This window comes from Ictalurus punctatus, chromosome 28, assembly GCF_001660625.3.
Source record: "Ictalurus punctatus breed USDA103 chromosome 28, Coco_2.0, whole genome shotgun sequence".
Taxonomy (NCBI): domain Eukaryota; kingdom Metazoa; phylum Chordata; class Actinopteri; order Siluriformes; family Ictaluridae; genus Ictalurus; species Ictalurus punctatus.
Window position 1 is genome coordinate 8,922,872 of NC_030443.2, and position 17,123 is coordinate 8,939,994.

At 39.5% G+C, this 17,123-nt stretch overlaps 1 protein-coding gene across 3 annotated transcripts in view; it reads left to right on the forward strand.

Annotated features, from left to right (window-relative positions):
- Positions 1–17,123, forward strand: part of scai (suppressor of cancer cell invasion) — a 112,521-nt gene that overhangs the window by 86,522 nt on the left and 8,876 nt on the right. For all 3 annotated transcript variants that reach the window (XM_017459854.3, XM_017459855.3, XM_017459856.3), the window contains 6 exons: positions 6,840–6,918; positions 8,213–8,312; positions 8,446–8,527; positions 8,909–8,981; positions 9,863–10,036; positions 10,174–10,274. In XM_017459854.3, coding sequence (XP_017315343.1) covers positions 6,840–6,918; positions 8,213–8,312; positions 8,446–8,527; positions 8,909–8,981; positions 9,863–10,036; positions 10,174–10,274 — 609 coding nt within the window. The remainder of the gene's footprint in view (positions 1–6,839; positions 6,919–8,212; positions 8,313–8,445; positions 8,528–8,908; positions 8,982–9,862; positions 10,037–10,173; positions 10,275–17,123) is intronic.

Genomic DNA, 17,123 nt, shown 5'->3' on the forward strand with positions numbered 1-17,123 from the left:
AAAGCAATGGGACGAGCTGCAGTTACATTTCCAGTTGTGCAACGATGCTATGATGCAGAAGTACTCTACCAGATGTACCGAGATCCCTTGAACAAACTGTACCTGTTTCTTATGCCCATCTTACTTGAGTTTTCTAGAGTGAAAAAATTGTTCTCTTGAAAATGGGAATGCATTCAAAATGCTGGACAGCCTACAGTAATTTTTTCGTACACTTATCTCAAGAGTAATCATACCCAGCTCCATTCCTCCTTCTGATTCCAAACTCCTTGATGTCAGTTTAAATGACACAGCCAGTCATCTGCCTGTGTGTGCGGTTAATTTCGGCGTGCAGTTTACTATTGCTCTTGGAGAAGCTAAGCTTGACAGCGCTGTCATATCAAATAAGATTTCCTTCTCGAAGCAGCAATGCAGGTGCAGAATAGGCTTCCAGCAAATATCAATACCTGGAAATCCATGGCATCATTCAGCCCATCAGTGATTCTATCACAGAACAAACCACAGTTAGCCATAGTACCCATACTGAAAATGTACACTGGTGATCTCGGGGCTCTGGATGCACAGTATCAGTGCAGGGTAGGAGCGGGATGACCTTCTTTTATAAGGTAAATTTTTAATTTTTACAACGTTTTGTAACATATTAATTATCAGGCTATAATAAAAAACTAGTAGGCCTATACGAATGCTAACAGTAGATACATTTGGTTTGAATTTATTTTATTAGTCTATAAATATGTGGCTATGTTACAGCTCCCCCTTAATGCTCTTGTCTTTTTCTCCTTCTCTTTCTCTCCAATCCTATTCTCCTTACAGGTGATCGGAGATGAGTGGATATGGCGTGCCCTCCCAGTTGTTAGTTTGCTGATTTTTGTAAAATAACTTCTGTTTTTGCTTTTCAAACTGTTTTTGCTTTTCAAATAAAATAGTGGTTTCAGTTTAATATATTTCAGGCTCATTTATTGGTAGTAAATAATATAATAATATTGGGCTTGTTTTTGAAGGTGCAGCTGCTTATTTGTCTCGTGAGAATTGGCAACTGTGTGCACATCTTAATGAAACTAAAACCGAATCCTAGACATTTAGACGCTTTTTAAGGTCCGAAAAAGAGGACATGTCCAGGAAAAAGAGTATGTATGGTCACCCTAACAAAAGGATTTCAGAGAACAATTTCTGTTAATTTCTAACAAATTAACTTTGCGCACATGCACCAGGAGGTTGCTCATGTGAGCCATGACTGGCAAGAGAGAACCAGAACTATAATCAATCAGCTGTCTATATTGTTTACATTTACATTACATTTACATTTATTCACTTAGCAGACACTTTTATCCAAAGTGACTTACAAATGAGAAAGATACAAGCAAAGCGATATATCAAGCAGAGAACAATACAAGAAGTGCTACCATACAAGATCTATTAATTGAATTCCAGAAGAAACAAAGTGCAGAGTAGAGGTGTAGGTGCATATTTTTTTTTAATTTTTTTTTTTTTTTTTTTTTTTTTTAATATATGATGAGTTGGTTAGGTGTTCATGGAAGAGGTGGGTCTTTAGCTGTTTTTTGAAGATGGTGAGAGATTCTGCGGTCCGGATTGAGATTGGAAGTGCATTCCACCACTGAGGAACAGTTAGTGTGAAGGTTCTGGAAAGGGACCTTGTGCCACGCTGAGTTGGAACTGCTAAACTTCGGTCGCTAATCGATCGCAGATTGCAAGAGTGAACGTAGGCCTTCAGGAGAGAGTTGAGGTAGGAGGGTGCTGTTCCTGACAAGGTCTTGTAGGTGAGCATCAAGGCCTTGAACTTGATGCGGGCAGCTACAGGAAGCCAGTGGAGGGAGATGAAGAGGGGTGTGACATGGGTTCTCTTGGACTGGTTGAAGACAAGGCACGCTGCAGCATTCTGAATCATCTCAAGGGGTTTGATGGAGCTGGCTGGGAGGCCTGAAAGCAGTGAGTTGCAGTAGTCCAGTTTAGAGATAACAAGAGCCTGGACTAGAATCTGTGTAGTCTGTTTGGTGATGTAGGGTTGGATTTTCTTGATGTTGTAAAGGATGAACCTACAGGACCTTGCAGTTGCTGAGATATGGTCTGTAAAGGTCAAGCCGTCATCAAGAATCACCCCAAGGTTTCTGGCCGTCCTGGTTGGCATGAGTGTGAGTGAGCCGAGCTGTACAGTGAGGTTGTGGTTGATTGAGGGACAGGCCGGGATCACGAGAACCTCAGATTTTGCCAGGTTAAGTTTAAGAGGGTTTTCCTTCATCCAGACCGAGATGTCCGAAAGGCAAGCAGAGATGCGTGCAGAGACGGATGGATCGTCAGGCTGGAAGGACAAATGGAGCTGGGTGTCATCAGCATAGCAATGATATGAGAAGCCGTGAGACTCAATCACCTGCCCTAGAGATGTAGTGTAGATAGAAAAGAGGAGTGGACCCAGAACTGACCCCTGTGGAACGCCAGTTGTGAGTTGCTGAGTTTCAGAAATACTTCCCCTCCATGATGCCTTGAAGGATCTGTCAAAGAGATAGGATTCCACCCAGCGCAGAACTGTTCCAGTGATGCCCAGGCTGGAGAGAGTTGACAGGAGGATCTGATGGTTCACAGTGTCAAAAGCAGCAGAGAGGTCAAGTAGGATGAGGACAGATGATCTAGAGGTTGCTCTTGCTAGTTGTAAGGCTTCAGTGACGGAAAGCAGAGCAGTCTCTGTGGAGTGGTTGCTCTTGAAGCCAGACTGCTTGGTGTCCAGGAGGTTGTTCTGTGTGAGAAAATTTGAGAGTTGGTTAAAAACGGCTCTTTCAAGTTTTTTCGAAAGAAAAGGGAGGAGGGAAACCGGTCCTGCTTAAAAAACCTGGTTTTTTAAGCAGTGGGGTAACCCGGGCTTGCTTAAATGAGGTAGGGTATGTGCCAGTAGAGAGCGATGTGTTAAAGATGTGTGTGAGTGCAGGTAATAGTGTGGGAGAGATGGACTGAAGAAGGTGAGAAGGGATTGGGTCAAGAGGACAGGTTGTGGGATGGTTAGAGAGGAGGAGTTTAGAGACATCAGTCTCTGAGAGGGGAAAGAAGGAAGTCAGTTGGGAGTTACACGGAGGAGGAGTCAGTCTGTGCATGTCTGGGGCTGAGAACAGGTTTCTGATTGATGTAACCTTGTTGGTAAAGAAAGTCGCAAAGTCATCTGCAGTGAGAGAAGAAGGGGGAGGAGGGGGACAGAGTAGAGAGGAAAAGGTTTTGAAAAGAATGCGGGTGTTGGGAGAACTAAGAATCTTCTCTTGGTAGAATCTGGCTTTAGCAATGGAGATGCTATTGGAAAAAGAAGAGAGAAGTGTCTGGTAATTGGTTAGGTCAATTAGGTTTTTCGATTTGCGCCATTTCCTTTCAGATGCTCTTAGTTTGGCCCGGTTGCTACGTAGAGCTTCTGAGAGCCAAGGACTAGAGGGTGATGTGCGAGCAGGTCTGGAGTTTAGGGGGCATATGCTGTCAAGAGAAGATGTTAGAGTGGAACCTAGCATGTCGGTTGCGGTGTTTAAGTCAAGTGAGGAAAGGTGGCTTTCGGAGGGAAGTAAGGTTGTGACAACGGAGGAGGAATGTGAGGGGGAAAGTGAGCGAAGATTGTGATGAAATGAGATAGAGGGAGGAGACATTGATGGTGGTGAGGGGAGAGAAATAGAGAACTGGATAAAGAAATGGCCAGAGGTGTGGAGAGGAGTAATGAGAAGATTATGTGTTGTGCAATTACGTGTGAGGATGAGGTCAAGCTGTTTACCGGCTTTGTGGGTTTCAGGTGTGGTGAACTGCTTGAGGTCGAATGTGGGAAGGAGAGCAAGAAAGTCAGCTGCATGTGGCTTGTCTAGATGAATGTTGAAATCACCAAGGACCAGAAGAGGAGTTCCATCATCTGGGATGGTGGACAGTAGCGTGTCAAATTCATCGATGAACTTCCCAGTTGACCTGGAGGACAGTAAACAACAAGAAAGTGCATTTTGGCAGGGTCAGTGACTGTAACAGCATGAAATTCAAAGGATGTGTATGAGCACGAGGGAGAAAGACAGGTAAATTTCCATGTTTTGGAGAGAAGCAAACCTGTACCACCCCCTCGTCTGTGAGGCGTGAGGTATGGGAGAAGTTGAAGTTGGAGGCCAGGGCAGCGGGTGTGGCAGTGTTCTCAGCATGGATCCAGGTCTCAGTCAGAGCCAACACGCTGAGATTGGAGTGGGTTGCAAAGGCAGAAATGGAATCTGCCTTGTTGACAGCAGATTGGCAGTTGCAAAGTCCGACTGAGAAGTCGATGGAACCTGCAGAGGCCGCATTCAGAGAGCGTAGGTTGTCCAAGTTGCGTACGTTTCTGGGAGAATGCCACGGTCTGTGCCTTGTTATGTCAAAAGATTAATTTCTTTGGTTTTAAATGAAGAAATTGTAATCCTGATAGTATTTTTTACTAAATATACCTGTAATCTGATTTGATACTATAGATCACACTATTCTCCTTGATAGATTAGAAAATGTTGTTGGTATTAAGGGAACAGTCCTCTCCTGGCTCAGGTCTTATCTCACCGATCGTTATCAGTTCGTAGATGTAAATGGTGAATTCTCCATGCGTACTGAGGTTACTTTTGGAGTTCCACAGGGTTCTGTTTTAGGCCCACTGCTCTTTACTTTATATATGCTACCCCTAGGTCAAATTATTCGTAAACATGGAATTAGCTTCCACTGTTATGCTGATGATACACAGTTGTATGTTTCAGCGAAGCCAGAGGACAGACATAAGCTTAGTAAAGTTGAGGATTGTGTAAAGGACATTAGACATTGGATGTTAATTAACTTCCTTCTGCTTAATTCTGATAAAACAGAAATACTTTTATTAGGCCCACGTGTAGCTAGAAGTATTCTTTCTGATCACATGGTTACTCTGGATGGTCTTTCTGTTTCATCATGTGCAGCAGTTAAAGACCTTGGAGTGATTATTGACTCCAGCCTATCATTTGATGCTCATGTAGATAATATTACTAGGATAGCCTTCTTTCATCTCAGAAATATTTCTAAAATAAGAAACATATTGTCACTACATGATGCGGAAATACTAGTTCATGCATTCGTCACCTCTAGATTAGATTATTGTAATGCCATACTGTCTGGATGTTCCAGTAGGAATATAAATAAGCTCCAATTAGTCCAGAATGCAGCTGCTAGAGTCCTAAATAGAACTAGAAGATACGACCATATCACACCGATATTATCAATACTGCATTGGCTCCCAGTAAAATCTCGCATTAATTATAAAATACTCTTATTAACCTATAAAGCACTAAATGGTCTCGCACCACAATATCTAAGCGACCTTTTGGTTTTATATGATCCGCCACGCCTACTTAGATCAAAAGATGCAGGCTATCTGACGGTACCTCGAATAGTGAAGGCTACAGCAGGGGGAAGAGCTTTCTCTTATAGGGCCCCACAGTTATGGAACAGTCTTCCTATTAGTGTTCGGGACTCAGACACAGTCTCAGTGTTTAAGTCTAAGCTTAAAACGTATTTGTTTACTCAAGCCTACCCTGACTAGATTCTGTTCTACTTTCTCCCTCTCTCCTTTCGCCGAGCCCCACACGAATTTATGGAGATACTAGAGATCCAGATCCTTTCTGCCTCTGGATGGAGCTCAAATCTTCTTTAATTCCAGACTGCTGGGACTACGGCTGCTCTTAACGCCATACAGACTTCATATAAATCCATAATGAACTTTTTCACAATATCTGTTGTTACCCAGATGAGGATGGGTTCCCTTCTGAGTCGGGTTCCTCTCAAGGTTTCTTCCTCTTAAAACATCTTAGGGAGTTTTTCCTTGCCACCGTCGCCACTCAGTGGCTTGCTCAGTTGGGATAAATTCACACCTTTAATATCTGTATACCGTGTTGATATTTCTGTAAAGCTGCTTTGAGACAATGTCTATTGTAAAAAGCGCTATACAAATAAAATTGAATTGAATTGAATTGAATTGAATTAATCTGCCATATATCATGGAGGTAACTCTGGACCTCATTTCCCAGTAGCCACTGCACCATACTACATCATTGTCACATGACCACCTGCACCTGCATCACGTTTCTGTTTAACGAGCACTCCTTTATATAGCCACTGTTTGAACTGCTTCCTTGTCTCACGTAAATTGTCTTCTATGCTTTTGTCCACGCTTCCATGTTTAGTTTATGCCACAGTATTTTGCCAAGTTGTCTTAGTGTCGTTGTTTGTTTGCTTGTTAAACTGTTTGGAAATCTGCGATTGCTTCCACACCTACCTTTGTAACGTGACATAATCTGATTACTTTGTATTTTAACGTAACTGTAACAGATTATGGTTACCAGTTTTTTTGTATCCTGGTTATGTAACGCCGTTACATGTATACAGTTACTCCCCAAGCCTGCCTAAATGACAAAAGGTGAAAACGGAAAAAGCTAAGAAAGTAGACCGAAGACTATGGTTAGGGTTTTACTGTAAGCTTTAATATTATAGATTTATTTGTATTTATTTTATAACAAATTGGTATTGGTAGTCACTGAGATCCACTTAAACATCTGTTATCTTCAACTTATTCTTATACAGTTATATTTTTAAAAAAAAAAAAAATAAATTATAGTTGTTTTGGCTGACTGTTCAGCTGCCTTTTTTCTTCTTCTGGCCCTAAAATGAGAAATTTAGACACCAATGTCTGAAAGCATCTCTGAAGTACAAATGTGGTGTGATTGTAAAATGTTTCAGGGCCTGAAATGGTCAAATGTTGTTAGATATTTGGGTGTTTATCTATGTGTTGTTTTTTGTGTTTTAGTTGCTGATTTGGTAATTTTTTGTTTATTTAACAGGAGCTACCTGCCAATAGTGTTCTCCTGGTATATCTGTCAGCTACTGGGGTCTTTCCCACTGGACGTGTGGAATATGAAGGCATGTCTTTTCCATTGTTTTCTGATCATCCTATTCGTTGATTTGTCTGAATAGTCCTTCATTTTAATTATTATTCATCAGATAATTTCAGAATTGACTGTTCCACACATGCTCTACTTAAACGGTAAGACACAAAGCAAGTGACGTAATCTTCCTCTATAACCCAGTGATAATGACAGCTCATAGAATGTTAATGCATTAACTACCATCAAGCATCTCATTCCACCCAGCTAGCCACACACACAGACACACACACACACACAGTCCCTCACTCACTCATTCAGCTTATGCTCAATAAAGTTCCCTTGCTTGGATTAAATAGACAATGACTATGTTTACCTGGACAGCAGTACTCTAATTATTGACCTTGCTCTGAGTAAGATAATAATGTGATTAATGTGTTTACATGAGTCGCTTTTAGAATACTCCTTTCATGTACCCGTTTTACATGTTATAGAACATAATTAGATTAACGGCACACGTCATTGCGTCACTGCGCCACGCCATCTGACGTCCCTCCAGAATTTCACGTATTAACATACAGTTCGTCTTCATTATGGTACCGTGTATATATAGTTTTGGGTGTTTTTATTTTTATTTTTTACGAATGCTTCCAGTGCGGTTAATTATTTGTCATGCTATACGTGCTAATAGACGACTGCTTGAAGCCGTGGGCTGCGTCCCAAACCGTGTACTTACCTACTGTATAGTAGCCGAGATACATGTATTTCACCTGCTATAGGCCTGTAGTAGGCAACTACGCGGTTTGGGATGCAGCCGTGCTCTCTTGTTTGCCGTAAAATGGTTGAGCACTGCCATGTGTGTACGTGTCCTGTCGCAAAATGTGGTGAAAACTCTCACACAACGTTAATAATGTGATTAAGGTGTTTACATGTCTGTAATACACCTCGATAATGCAACTAAAACAGGAGTAATCCACATGTCTTAATTCGATTTGTGTTTACTTCGAATATACCCTTAATCGGATTAAGGTAATTAAAAATTGCTGTTTACATGGTAGTTTCTTAATCAGAGTATTGTCTTAATCGGGTTAATAGTGGATTATTGTTGTCCATGTAAACGCACTGAATGTAATGATGGAGTATTATTCACTCTTCTTACTAGGCCATTATATAAGATAATACGGTCAGAGTCTTAAACTCCTCAGAGACCCATCCTCTTTTGTGACCCAAAAAACTCCTCCCAAAATGCTGCTCTGAAATTAAGGTCTCATGAGCCACAGGAAGAAAGTTAGAGTGCTTTATTATTTCTTTATTCTTTGTGATTTCTTCAGGACCCTATGACTTTGGAGGAGTTCTAACCAACACTAATCGTGATGTAGTAAACTGCGAGGCGGTGCAGAAGAGAAACCAGGCCCAGAAAGAGATGCACTGGTAAACAATCCCACTCAATCACTGGATACGAAACATGAAGGCTTACGCTATCTTTTTGCTGGAAAAGTGTGCCTTTTTGAAAAAATTCATGCAGTAATAATAATGCTGTGTCTTTTTTATGCGCAATCATCAGCCTTCACCCTGGAGACCTGTACCCCTTTACCAGGAAGCCCTTGTTTATTATTGTGGACTCGTCCAACAGCACGGCCTACAAGGTATATTTAATTTATTAATACAGGTGCAAAGCCAACCACGTACCTAGTTTACCTAGAGATGACCTACAGTATCATCTCTAAACCATTTTAGGGATCATATGGAGATTTATAATTATTCATAAAGGAGCATCCAAATAAATAAAATATTATTTGAAAGTATCTAACAATAAAATGGAAAGCTTAAAAATAGGGAAAGAAGTGCCTCCATTTTTCATTAATGGTCTTGACAGATACAGACAGCTGCAGAAGAGGGCCTCCATGTGGCCATTTAAAAATATCAAAGTTGTTTTAAATATGAAGGTTTTTTTATTGTTAAATATTTACTCATTAACATTATTCAACAGGTACTGATATATCATTTTTCTTTGTCTCTCTTTGTAGAATTTCTGTAATCTGTTTGGCCAGCCTTTGGTGTGTCTACTTTCCCCTACTGTGTATCCAAAGAGCATGCAAGGTTCTGTTCTTTTTATTGTTTTTTAAATTATTGTTATGTATTTTTATCATATATCGTATTAGTGCTACTAATACTGCCTCCCAAGTGTGAAGAGTTGAAGTGATGTGGCTGATATACAGTTGGGGTTTATAACCTGAAATTGACTTAATTGGGATTACACTGTATGTCATCAAACCACACTAAATAGCTTATATGATATTGGATATAATAATATTGAACTGAGAAAATTTTGTTTTGAAAAATTATTTACAAATAAAAAAAATGTACAAGTTAAAGTAGTCACCCTCAATGCTGTGAAATCTCTAACTAATTTCTGGTGTAAATAGTTAAATATACCTGTTCCAGGAAGGCCTGGGTCAAAGTTCTGAGGTTAAAATATTAATCAGGGTTTGATTCTAAAAATACATTACAAACTTTAAATATCCCAATGAGCATAATTAAATCCATTATTAAAATCTGGAAAGACACGATTACAACTCTGACTAGAGGAGTTAATGAACTAGGTAAGAATGGCATTAGTGACAAAAGCAACCAAGGCACTGTAGTTGCTTCCACTCTGAACTTAAATTTGTAAAAACAGATTCTCCTTCCTATTTTATAAAGAGATTCCATAGCTTAAGGGATGTCATTTGAAATTAATTTGAGAAGGACTTCCATTACTTGTTAGTTACATGATCTTATTAGTGAAGAAAACATCAAACATGAAACATATCTCAGCTGACTGAGGTCATTTGCAGTACATGTAAAATTGTGTAAATTATATTTTTCACCCAACTGTTTCTTTAATGCTGAGTGGTTAATCTTAATTGTTATCTTGGCATTTTGATTTCTAAATAATTTAAAAACTCCTTATTCACCTAATGTTGTCGCCTGCATTTTAGACCATTCTCAGCGTGGGAGTCTCTTCACTCTTTTTCTCTACAATCCCCTAATGGGCTTTCTGTCCATCTGTGGGCTAACCAGTATGTGCCAGAGTTTATGGGAAAAGGCCCAGGAGTTTTTGAGCAAGGTTTCTCATGACATTGGCCAGATGCTCACCAGCTCTCGAGCTATTGGTAACAGACAATCAGAGCATTATTTTCTTATCAAATTATTATGTATTTTTTGTAATAAACTGGAGCAAGTTCTTTAAGCAAGTGGATAAATGCAAGAATGAGGGCATGACTGAAGGTCTGTTGTGTTTTCATCCTAGATCAGGCTTTTTTGCAGTTCTATGGTGATGAGTTTTTGAGGCTGCTGATGATCAGGTTCGTGTTCTGCTGTGCCACTCTACGACTACACAAGCTCTTCCGGGTAAGAGAAAATGAGTTTGGATATCTGTCTGAACTCACTAATTTTTACCTGTCTATTTTTTCATGCACTAGTTAGATCTGAGCCTAGACTCAAAGCAGACTTAATGAGATTCTCAGGATGCTTTGACTTATGTAGCATTTAGTCCTTTGGGATGGAAACCTGGTCAGTTTTCCTCTCGATGCTATTTGTTTAGGCAGGTAAGAACAAACAACCAGTCTGAGAGCATCTGAGAGAGGTGTTCTTACTCTAAGAAAGTGAACAAAAATGTCATGCTTTATGGGTTGTGTTCAATTTTCATCTGTGGCTATGAACTGCTCAGTTGTTGGGTGCAAACTGAGCCAAATGACCGAGCTATAGAACTGCAGAAATGCCATGTTTAATGGATATATGGACTACAGAACAAAAAGAGAAAATAAATGCTTAATGCAAGATGTTTTAAACTTGTTCTTTATATAATTATCTAATCATTACATTAGCCCCTGCTCCATGGATTTTGTACTTTGGTGATTTTTGAGAGGTCTGCATGCACTTGAAAAGATTTACCTTTTACCATTGCTGTGTTTCTGCCTAATGAATGAAAGAGTTTTACAACCCCAATTCTGAATAAGTTGGGACAGTATGGAAAATGCACAAAAACAAACAAAAAGAGTCATTTGAAAATTCAATTCACCCTGTACTATATTGAAAACACATTATTAACACATTAGTTGATATTTTACTTTGTGAATTTAATTTATTTTTGAAAATATACACTCATTTCAAATATGATGACTACAACACACTCCAAAAAAGTCAGGACAATCGACTGTTTACCACTGTGTAACATCACCTTTTCTTTTAATAACACGTATTAAGCATTTGGGCACTGAAGACACCAGTTGGTTAAGTTTAGCAAGCGGAATTTTCCCCCATTCCTCCATTATGCATTTCTTCAACTGTACGTTGCCTTATTTTGCACTTCATAATGCGCCACACATTCTCAATCAGAGACAGGTCAGGACTGCACACAGGCCATGCCAGCACCCGCACTCTCTGCTTACGCAACCATGCACTTGTAATCCGGGCAGAATGTGGTTTGGCATTGTCCTGCTCTGTATGGCAGCATATGTTACTCCAAATTGTGCACATATCTTTCTGCATTAATGGTGCCCTCACAGATGTGCAAGTTACCCATGCCATGGACACTGACACACCCCCAAACCATGACAGATGCTGGCTTTTGGATCTGATGCTGATAACAGCTTGGATAGTTCTTTTATGGCTTCTGCTTTGCATAGTAAAACCTTAACTTGCATCTCTGGATGTAGCTGCGGATGGTGTTGACTGAAAAAGGTTTACCAAAGTATTCCCGAGCCCATGTCAGGACAGACTCATGACGGTTTTTAAGATAGTGACACCAGAGGGATTGGAGATCACGCTCATTCAGAAGTGGTTTTTGGCCTTGCCCTTTACGCACCGAGATTTGACCAGATTCCTTGAATCTTTTAATTATGTTGTGCACTGTAGGAGGTGAAATACCCAAAATCCTACAATTTGACTTTGGGTGATGTTGTTCTCAAAGTGTTGGATTATTTGCTGACACATCTGTTGGTAGCTTGGCGAGCCACGACCCATCCTTGCTCTTGAAGGACTAGGCCTTTTTTGGAGCCTCCTTATATACTATGATTAGACGATTGCCTCACCTGTTTCACATCACCTTCCTATTTCAAATTGTCACATCACTATTAGTCCTAAATTGCCCCTGTCCCAACTTTTTTGGAAGGTGTTGCATGCATCACTTTCAAAATAAATAAATAGTTTACCTTGAAAAGAACTATGCTTTTGATTAGGTAAAACATCAAATACCTTGTCTTTATATGTTTTTTTGTTTAAATACAAGTCAAAGTACATTAACAAACCATTTATCTTTGTTTTTATTTTCCATACTGTCCCACCTTTTTCAAAATTGGGGTTGTACAAGTATAGCTTTTTTTTTTTCAGAGTTTCAACTTTCATTTTCTCATATTTACAACCAAATGTGTTAAACAACTTAGAACATGGCACATTTGGTAGCAGACCACCCAATTTTTTGTTTTAAAGTAACTAGCACTTAATATTTGATTGCATATCCCTTGCTTGCAATAACTGCATCAAGCTGCTGATCCACTTACATCACCAAGCTGTTGTTTGTGATGCTTTTCCATGCTTGTACCACAGCTCCTTTCATTTTTTGTTTTGGGGGTTCCTCCTTTCAGTTTACTCTTCAGCAGGTGAAATGCATGCTCAATTGGTTTAATGTCTGGTGATTGACTTGGCCAGTATAAAACCTTCCACGTTTTGATGAAGTTCTTTGTTGTGTTAGTAGTGTGATTTGGGTCATTGTCTTGCTGCATGATGAAGTTCCTCACAATTAGATTGGATGCATTTCTCTAGAAATTGTCAGATAGAATGTTTCTGTAGACTTCTGAATTTATTCAAAATTTATGAGTTACATCAATAAATCAATAAAGATTAGTGAGCCCATTCCAGAAGCAGCCATGCAAGCCCAAGCCATGAAACTACCTCCACTGTGCTTGAATAGTGAGCTTGTAGGATTTGGATCATGAGCAGATTTTTTTTTCTACACTTTGGCCTATCGATCACGTTGGTAGAGGTTAAACTTGGTTCCAGGACTTTTGTGGCTTATTGCTGTATGTCTTTGTGAATTCCAATTTGGCCTTCTGATTCTTACTGATCATTGGTTTGCATCTTGTGGTATTTCTGCACTTGAAGTCTTCTTCAAATGGTGGACTGTGATACCTTCACCCCTGCCCTGTGAAGATTATTGGTGATGTCACTGACTGTTGTTTTTGGGTTTATCTTTACAGCTCTCACAATGTTTGTCTCCAACTGCTGTTGTTTTCCTTGGCCGACCTGTTCCATGTCTGGTTGTTAGCACACCTGTGGTTTCTTTCTTTTTCGAGACATTCCAAATTGTTGTATTGGCTATGCCCAATGCTTGTGCAATAGCTCTGATATATTTTTCCTCTTTTCTCAGCTTCAAAATGGCTTCTTTTCTCCCATAGACAACTTTATGGCCTTCATGTTGGTTTATCCTTTTTACAACAAATGCAGTCTTCACAGATGAAACCTAGGGCTCAAACCAAAAGTAGACATTCAGAACTATTTGTTCTTTAAGCAGGCAATTTAACATGGCACACCTTTTCAGCAAGAAACACCTATCAGTCACATGTTCCAATATTTTTGATCACTTGACAAAATGGGTGGGTTCAAACAAAAAATTTGTTTAACACATCTAGATGTAAATATGAGGAAATGAAAGTTGCAATTTTGATCTAGCATCTCATTCATCATTTGAGCTCCAGCCTTCAATGTATAGCTAAAACAACATAATTGGCCTTACTGTTACAGTACTTTTGGAAGGGGCTCTATATACATCTGTGTGTGTGTGTGTGTGTGAGAGAGAGAGAGAGAGAGAGAGAGAGAGAGAGAGAGATGTGCCACAGTTATTTGCTCTGAAAGCAAGAAAGAGATGCAGTATCTCACAAAAGTGAGTACATCCCTCACATTTTTGTAAATATGTGATTATATCTTTTCATGTGACAACACTGAAGAAATGACACTTTGCTACAATGTAAAGTAGTGAGTGTATAGCTTGTGTAACAGTGTAAATTTGCTGTCCCTTCAAAATAACTCAGCACACAGCCATTAATGTCTAAACCGCTGGCAACAAAAGTGAGTACACCCCTAAGTGAAAATGTCCAAATTGGGCCCAAATAGCCATTTTCCCTCCCTGGTGTCATGTGACTTGTTAGTGTTACAAGGTCTCAGGTGTGAATGGGGAGCAGGTGTGTTAAATTTGGTGTCATCGCTCTCACACTCCCTCATATTGGTCACTGGAAGTTCAACATGACACCTCATGGCAAACAACTCTCTGAGGATATGAAAAAAGAATGGTTGCTCTACATAAAGATGACCTAGGCTATAAGAAGATTGCCAAGACCCTGACACTGAGCTGCAGCACGGTGGCCAAGACCATACAGCTCCATTTGGTTCAGATGGTGTCAAGCGTGTGTGGCAGCAGCCAGGTTAGGAGTACAAAGACAAGTGTGTCTTGCCTACAGTCAAGCATGGTGGTGGGAGTGTCATGGTTTGGGGCTGCATGAGTGCTGCCGGCACTGGGGAGCTACAGTTCATTGAGGGAATCATGAATGCCAACATGTACTGTGATATACTGAAGCAGAGCATGATGTGCTTGGAGACTGGGCTGCAGGGCAGTATTCCAGCATGATAACGACCCCAAACACACCTCCAAGACGACCACTGCCTTGCTAAAGAAGCTGAGGGTGAAGGTGATGGACTGGCCAAGCATGTTTCCAGACCTAAACCCTATTGAGCATCTGTGGGGCATCCTCAAATGGTAGGTGTAGGAGCACAAGGTCTTTAACATCCACCAGCTCCGTGATGTCCTTATGGAGGAGTGGAAGAGGACTCCATTGGCAACCTGTGAAGCTCTCGTGAACTCCATGCTCAAGAGGGTTAAAGCAGTGCTGGAAAATAATGGTGGCCACACAAAATATTGACACTTTGGGCACAATTTGGACATTTTCACTTAGGGGTATACTCACTTTTGTTGCCAGCGGTTTAGACATTAATGGCTGTGTGTTGAGTTATTTTGAGGGGACGGCAAATTTACACTGTTGTACAGTACAAGCTATATACTTACTACTTTACATTGTAGCAAAGTGTCATTTCTTCAGTGTTGTCACATTAAAAGATATAATGAAATATTTACAAAAATGTGAGGGGTGTACTCACTTTTGTGAGATACTGTACCTTTGACTAACACACTGGACCAAAATCTCACATAGGTTCTATTTAGCTGAGATCTGGTAACTCAAGGCCAGAGTAGTAAAGTGTGACTTTTCATACTTAAACCATTCAGTTATCCCTCCTGCCCTCTGGTTGGGGGCAGGGTTATCCAGGAAGAGACCACTCCCATCAGCATAGAAATGTTAGGATAATGGACTCTTTGTACTGATTTCCGGTGACAAGTGGAGCCAAACCATGCCAGCAAAAAACAGCATAAAAATATAATAATGGGAAATTCAGAAACATGACAGCAAAGCCAGAAACACTACAGCAAATTCATAAACATGACGGCAAAACTAAAAAATCACATCAACATTAACTCAAAAACAGAAAATGTAGGTCTCTATTGAACAGCACCTACTCATTGCTAACTGGCCCCAGTGTGTGTCAATCTAAGAGACCATGGAAAATGGAGAGCTGGAGAATGTTTCCAGTAAGAGGAAACATAAGCCTAAATCAATCTAATAATGCATTTTTTTGTGTTCATTTTATCAAACGCATATAATCTCAAGATGTTATTTTAGATGTACCGTCAAGTTTGTATGAGTGTGTGAACTCTGAAACCCCGCCTAAATTAAGCTGAGTTATTCAGAAGTAAGAATTACACCTCACTATAAAAAATAAGTCATTTAGTATTAAATAGCTTTCAATAAAAAATTATTCTCACTTGTGATAGTCATATGCTGTGTCCAATCAGTAACGAGAATTTGTAGTTCAATAAGGACCTACCCTTTTAATTTGTTATGGAATTTACTGTAATTTGCCATTGCATTTTTTTGTTAGTGTTTTGCACTAATGGTCTACCATATTATTTCACAAAAAATCAGACATTTTTTGCATAAGTATTCACTCATCTGGACAATTTTCATCTTTGGTTGCAATTACAGCTACAAGTTTTATGGGGTATGTCTCGATCAGCATTGCACATCTGGATATTTATTCCCATTTTTTGGACAAGATTGCTTAGGCTGTGTATGGAACTTTGTCCTGGAGTTGTTTTTTTTGGATAGCTCCTTGATCTTCATGATCATGTGTCACATATTCCACATGAAGAAGGTTAGGACGGATGCAAATGCAGATAAGAGTTTATTTAAAAACAGTTACAGGAATCTTTTAGTTGCAGTTATTGCTGCATAAGGGGGTCACACCAGATACTGAAAGCAAAGGTTCACTTACTTTTGCCCCTCAGATGTATATAATATTGGATCATTTTGCTCAATAAATAAATGACCAAGTGTAATATATTTCTCACATTTGTTTTAATTGTGTTCTCTTTATCTATTTTTAGGACTTGTGTGAAAATCTGATGATGTTTTAGCTCTCATTTATGCAGAAATATAGAAAATTCTAAAGGCTTCACAAACTTTCAAGCACCACTGTATCACAACATTTATTTGTAAATAATTTTGCAAACTATACTGAGCTTCCCCCTACTACAAAATGTAGGGCTATTCTATTTATATTCATGACATATAATTCATATAATATTAAGTCCATTTCACTTCCAGGTTATAACTCTTTTGAAATTTTTTGAAATTTCATAGTAGTGAACTTATGCAAGACACTTTAAATGGCAGTGGTAGCATTGAGGTTATGGCTTTAGGTTATTGCAGCCAGTTGTATTAGCTAAACATAAGACTAGTTGAAGGTAAGTGGCCACTACATTGGAGTTTAAACTGCTAAATAACTTTGGTTATTCCATGCAGGCATTCATTAAGAACAGCTGTTTGAGTAAACCAACTCTGCCCCACTTAGGTTGATTGGCATGTGTCAGCCATACTGTTTACAAAATTTAAAGGTTTTTGAAAAATCAATAGGGTTCAGTTCTTGGACCCCTAATAAGAAAATTCCTTACAATTCCATTAAGGTTACAAGCACTTTGTGGTTGTACCCCTAAATATAGCCACAAGTGGCAATCTACTAGGTAAAAGCAAACTTTGCAATTAGCTCCCCAAAGTGCCCAGTGCTTGCCGGTTTTTGAAGGATAAACAGAATATA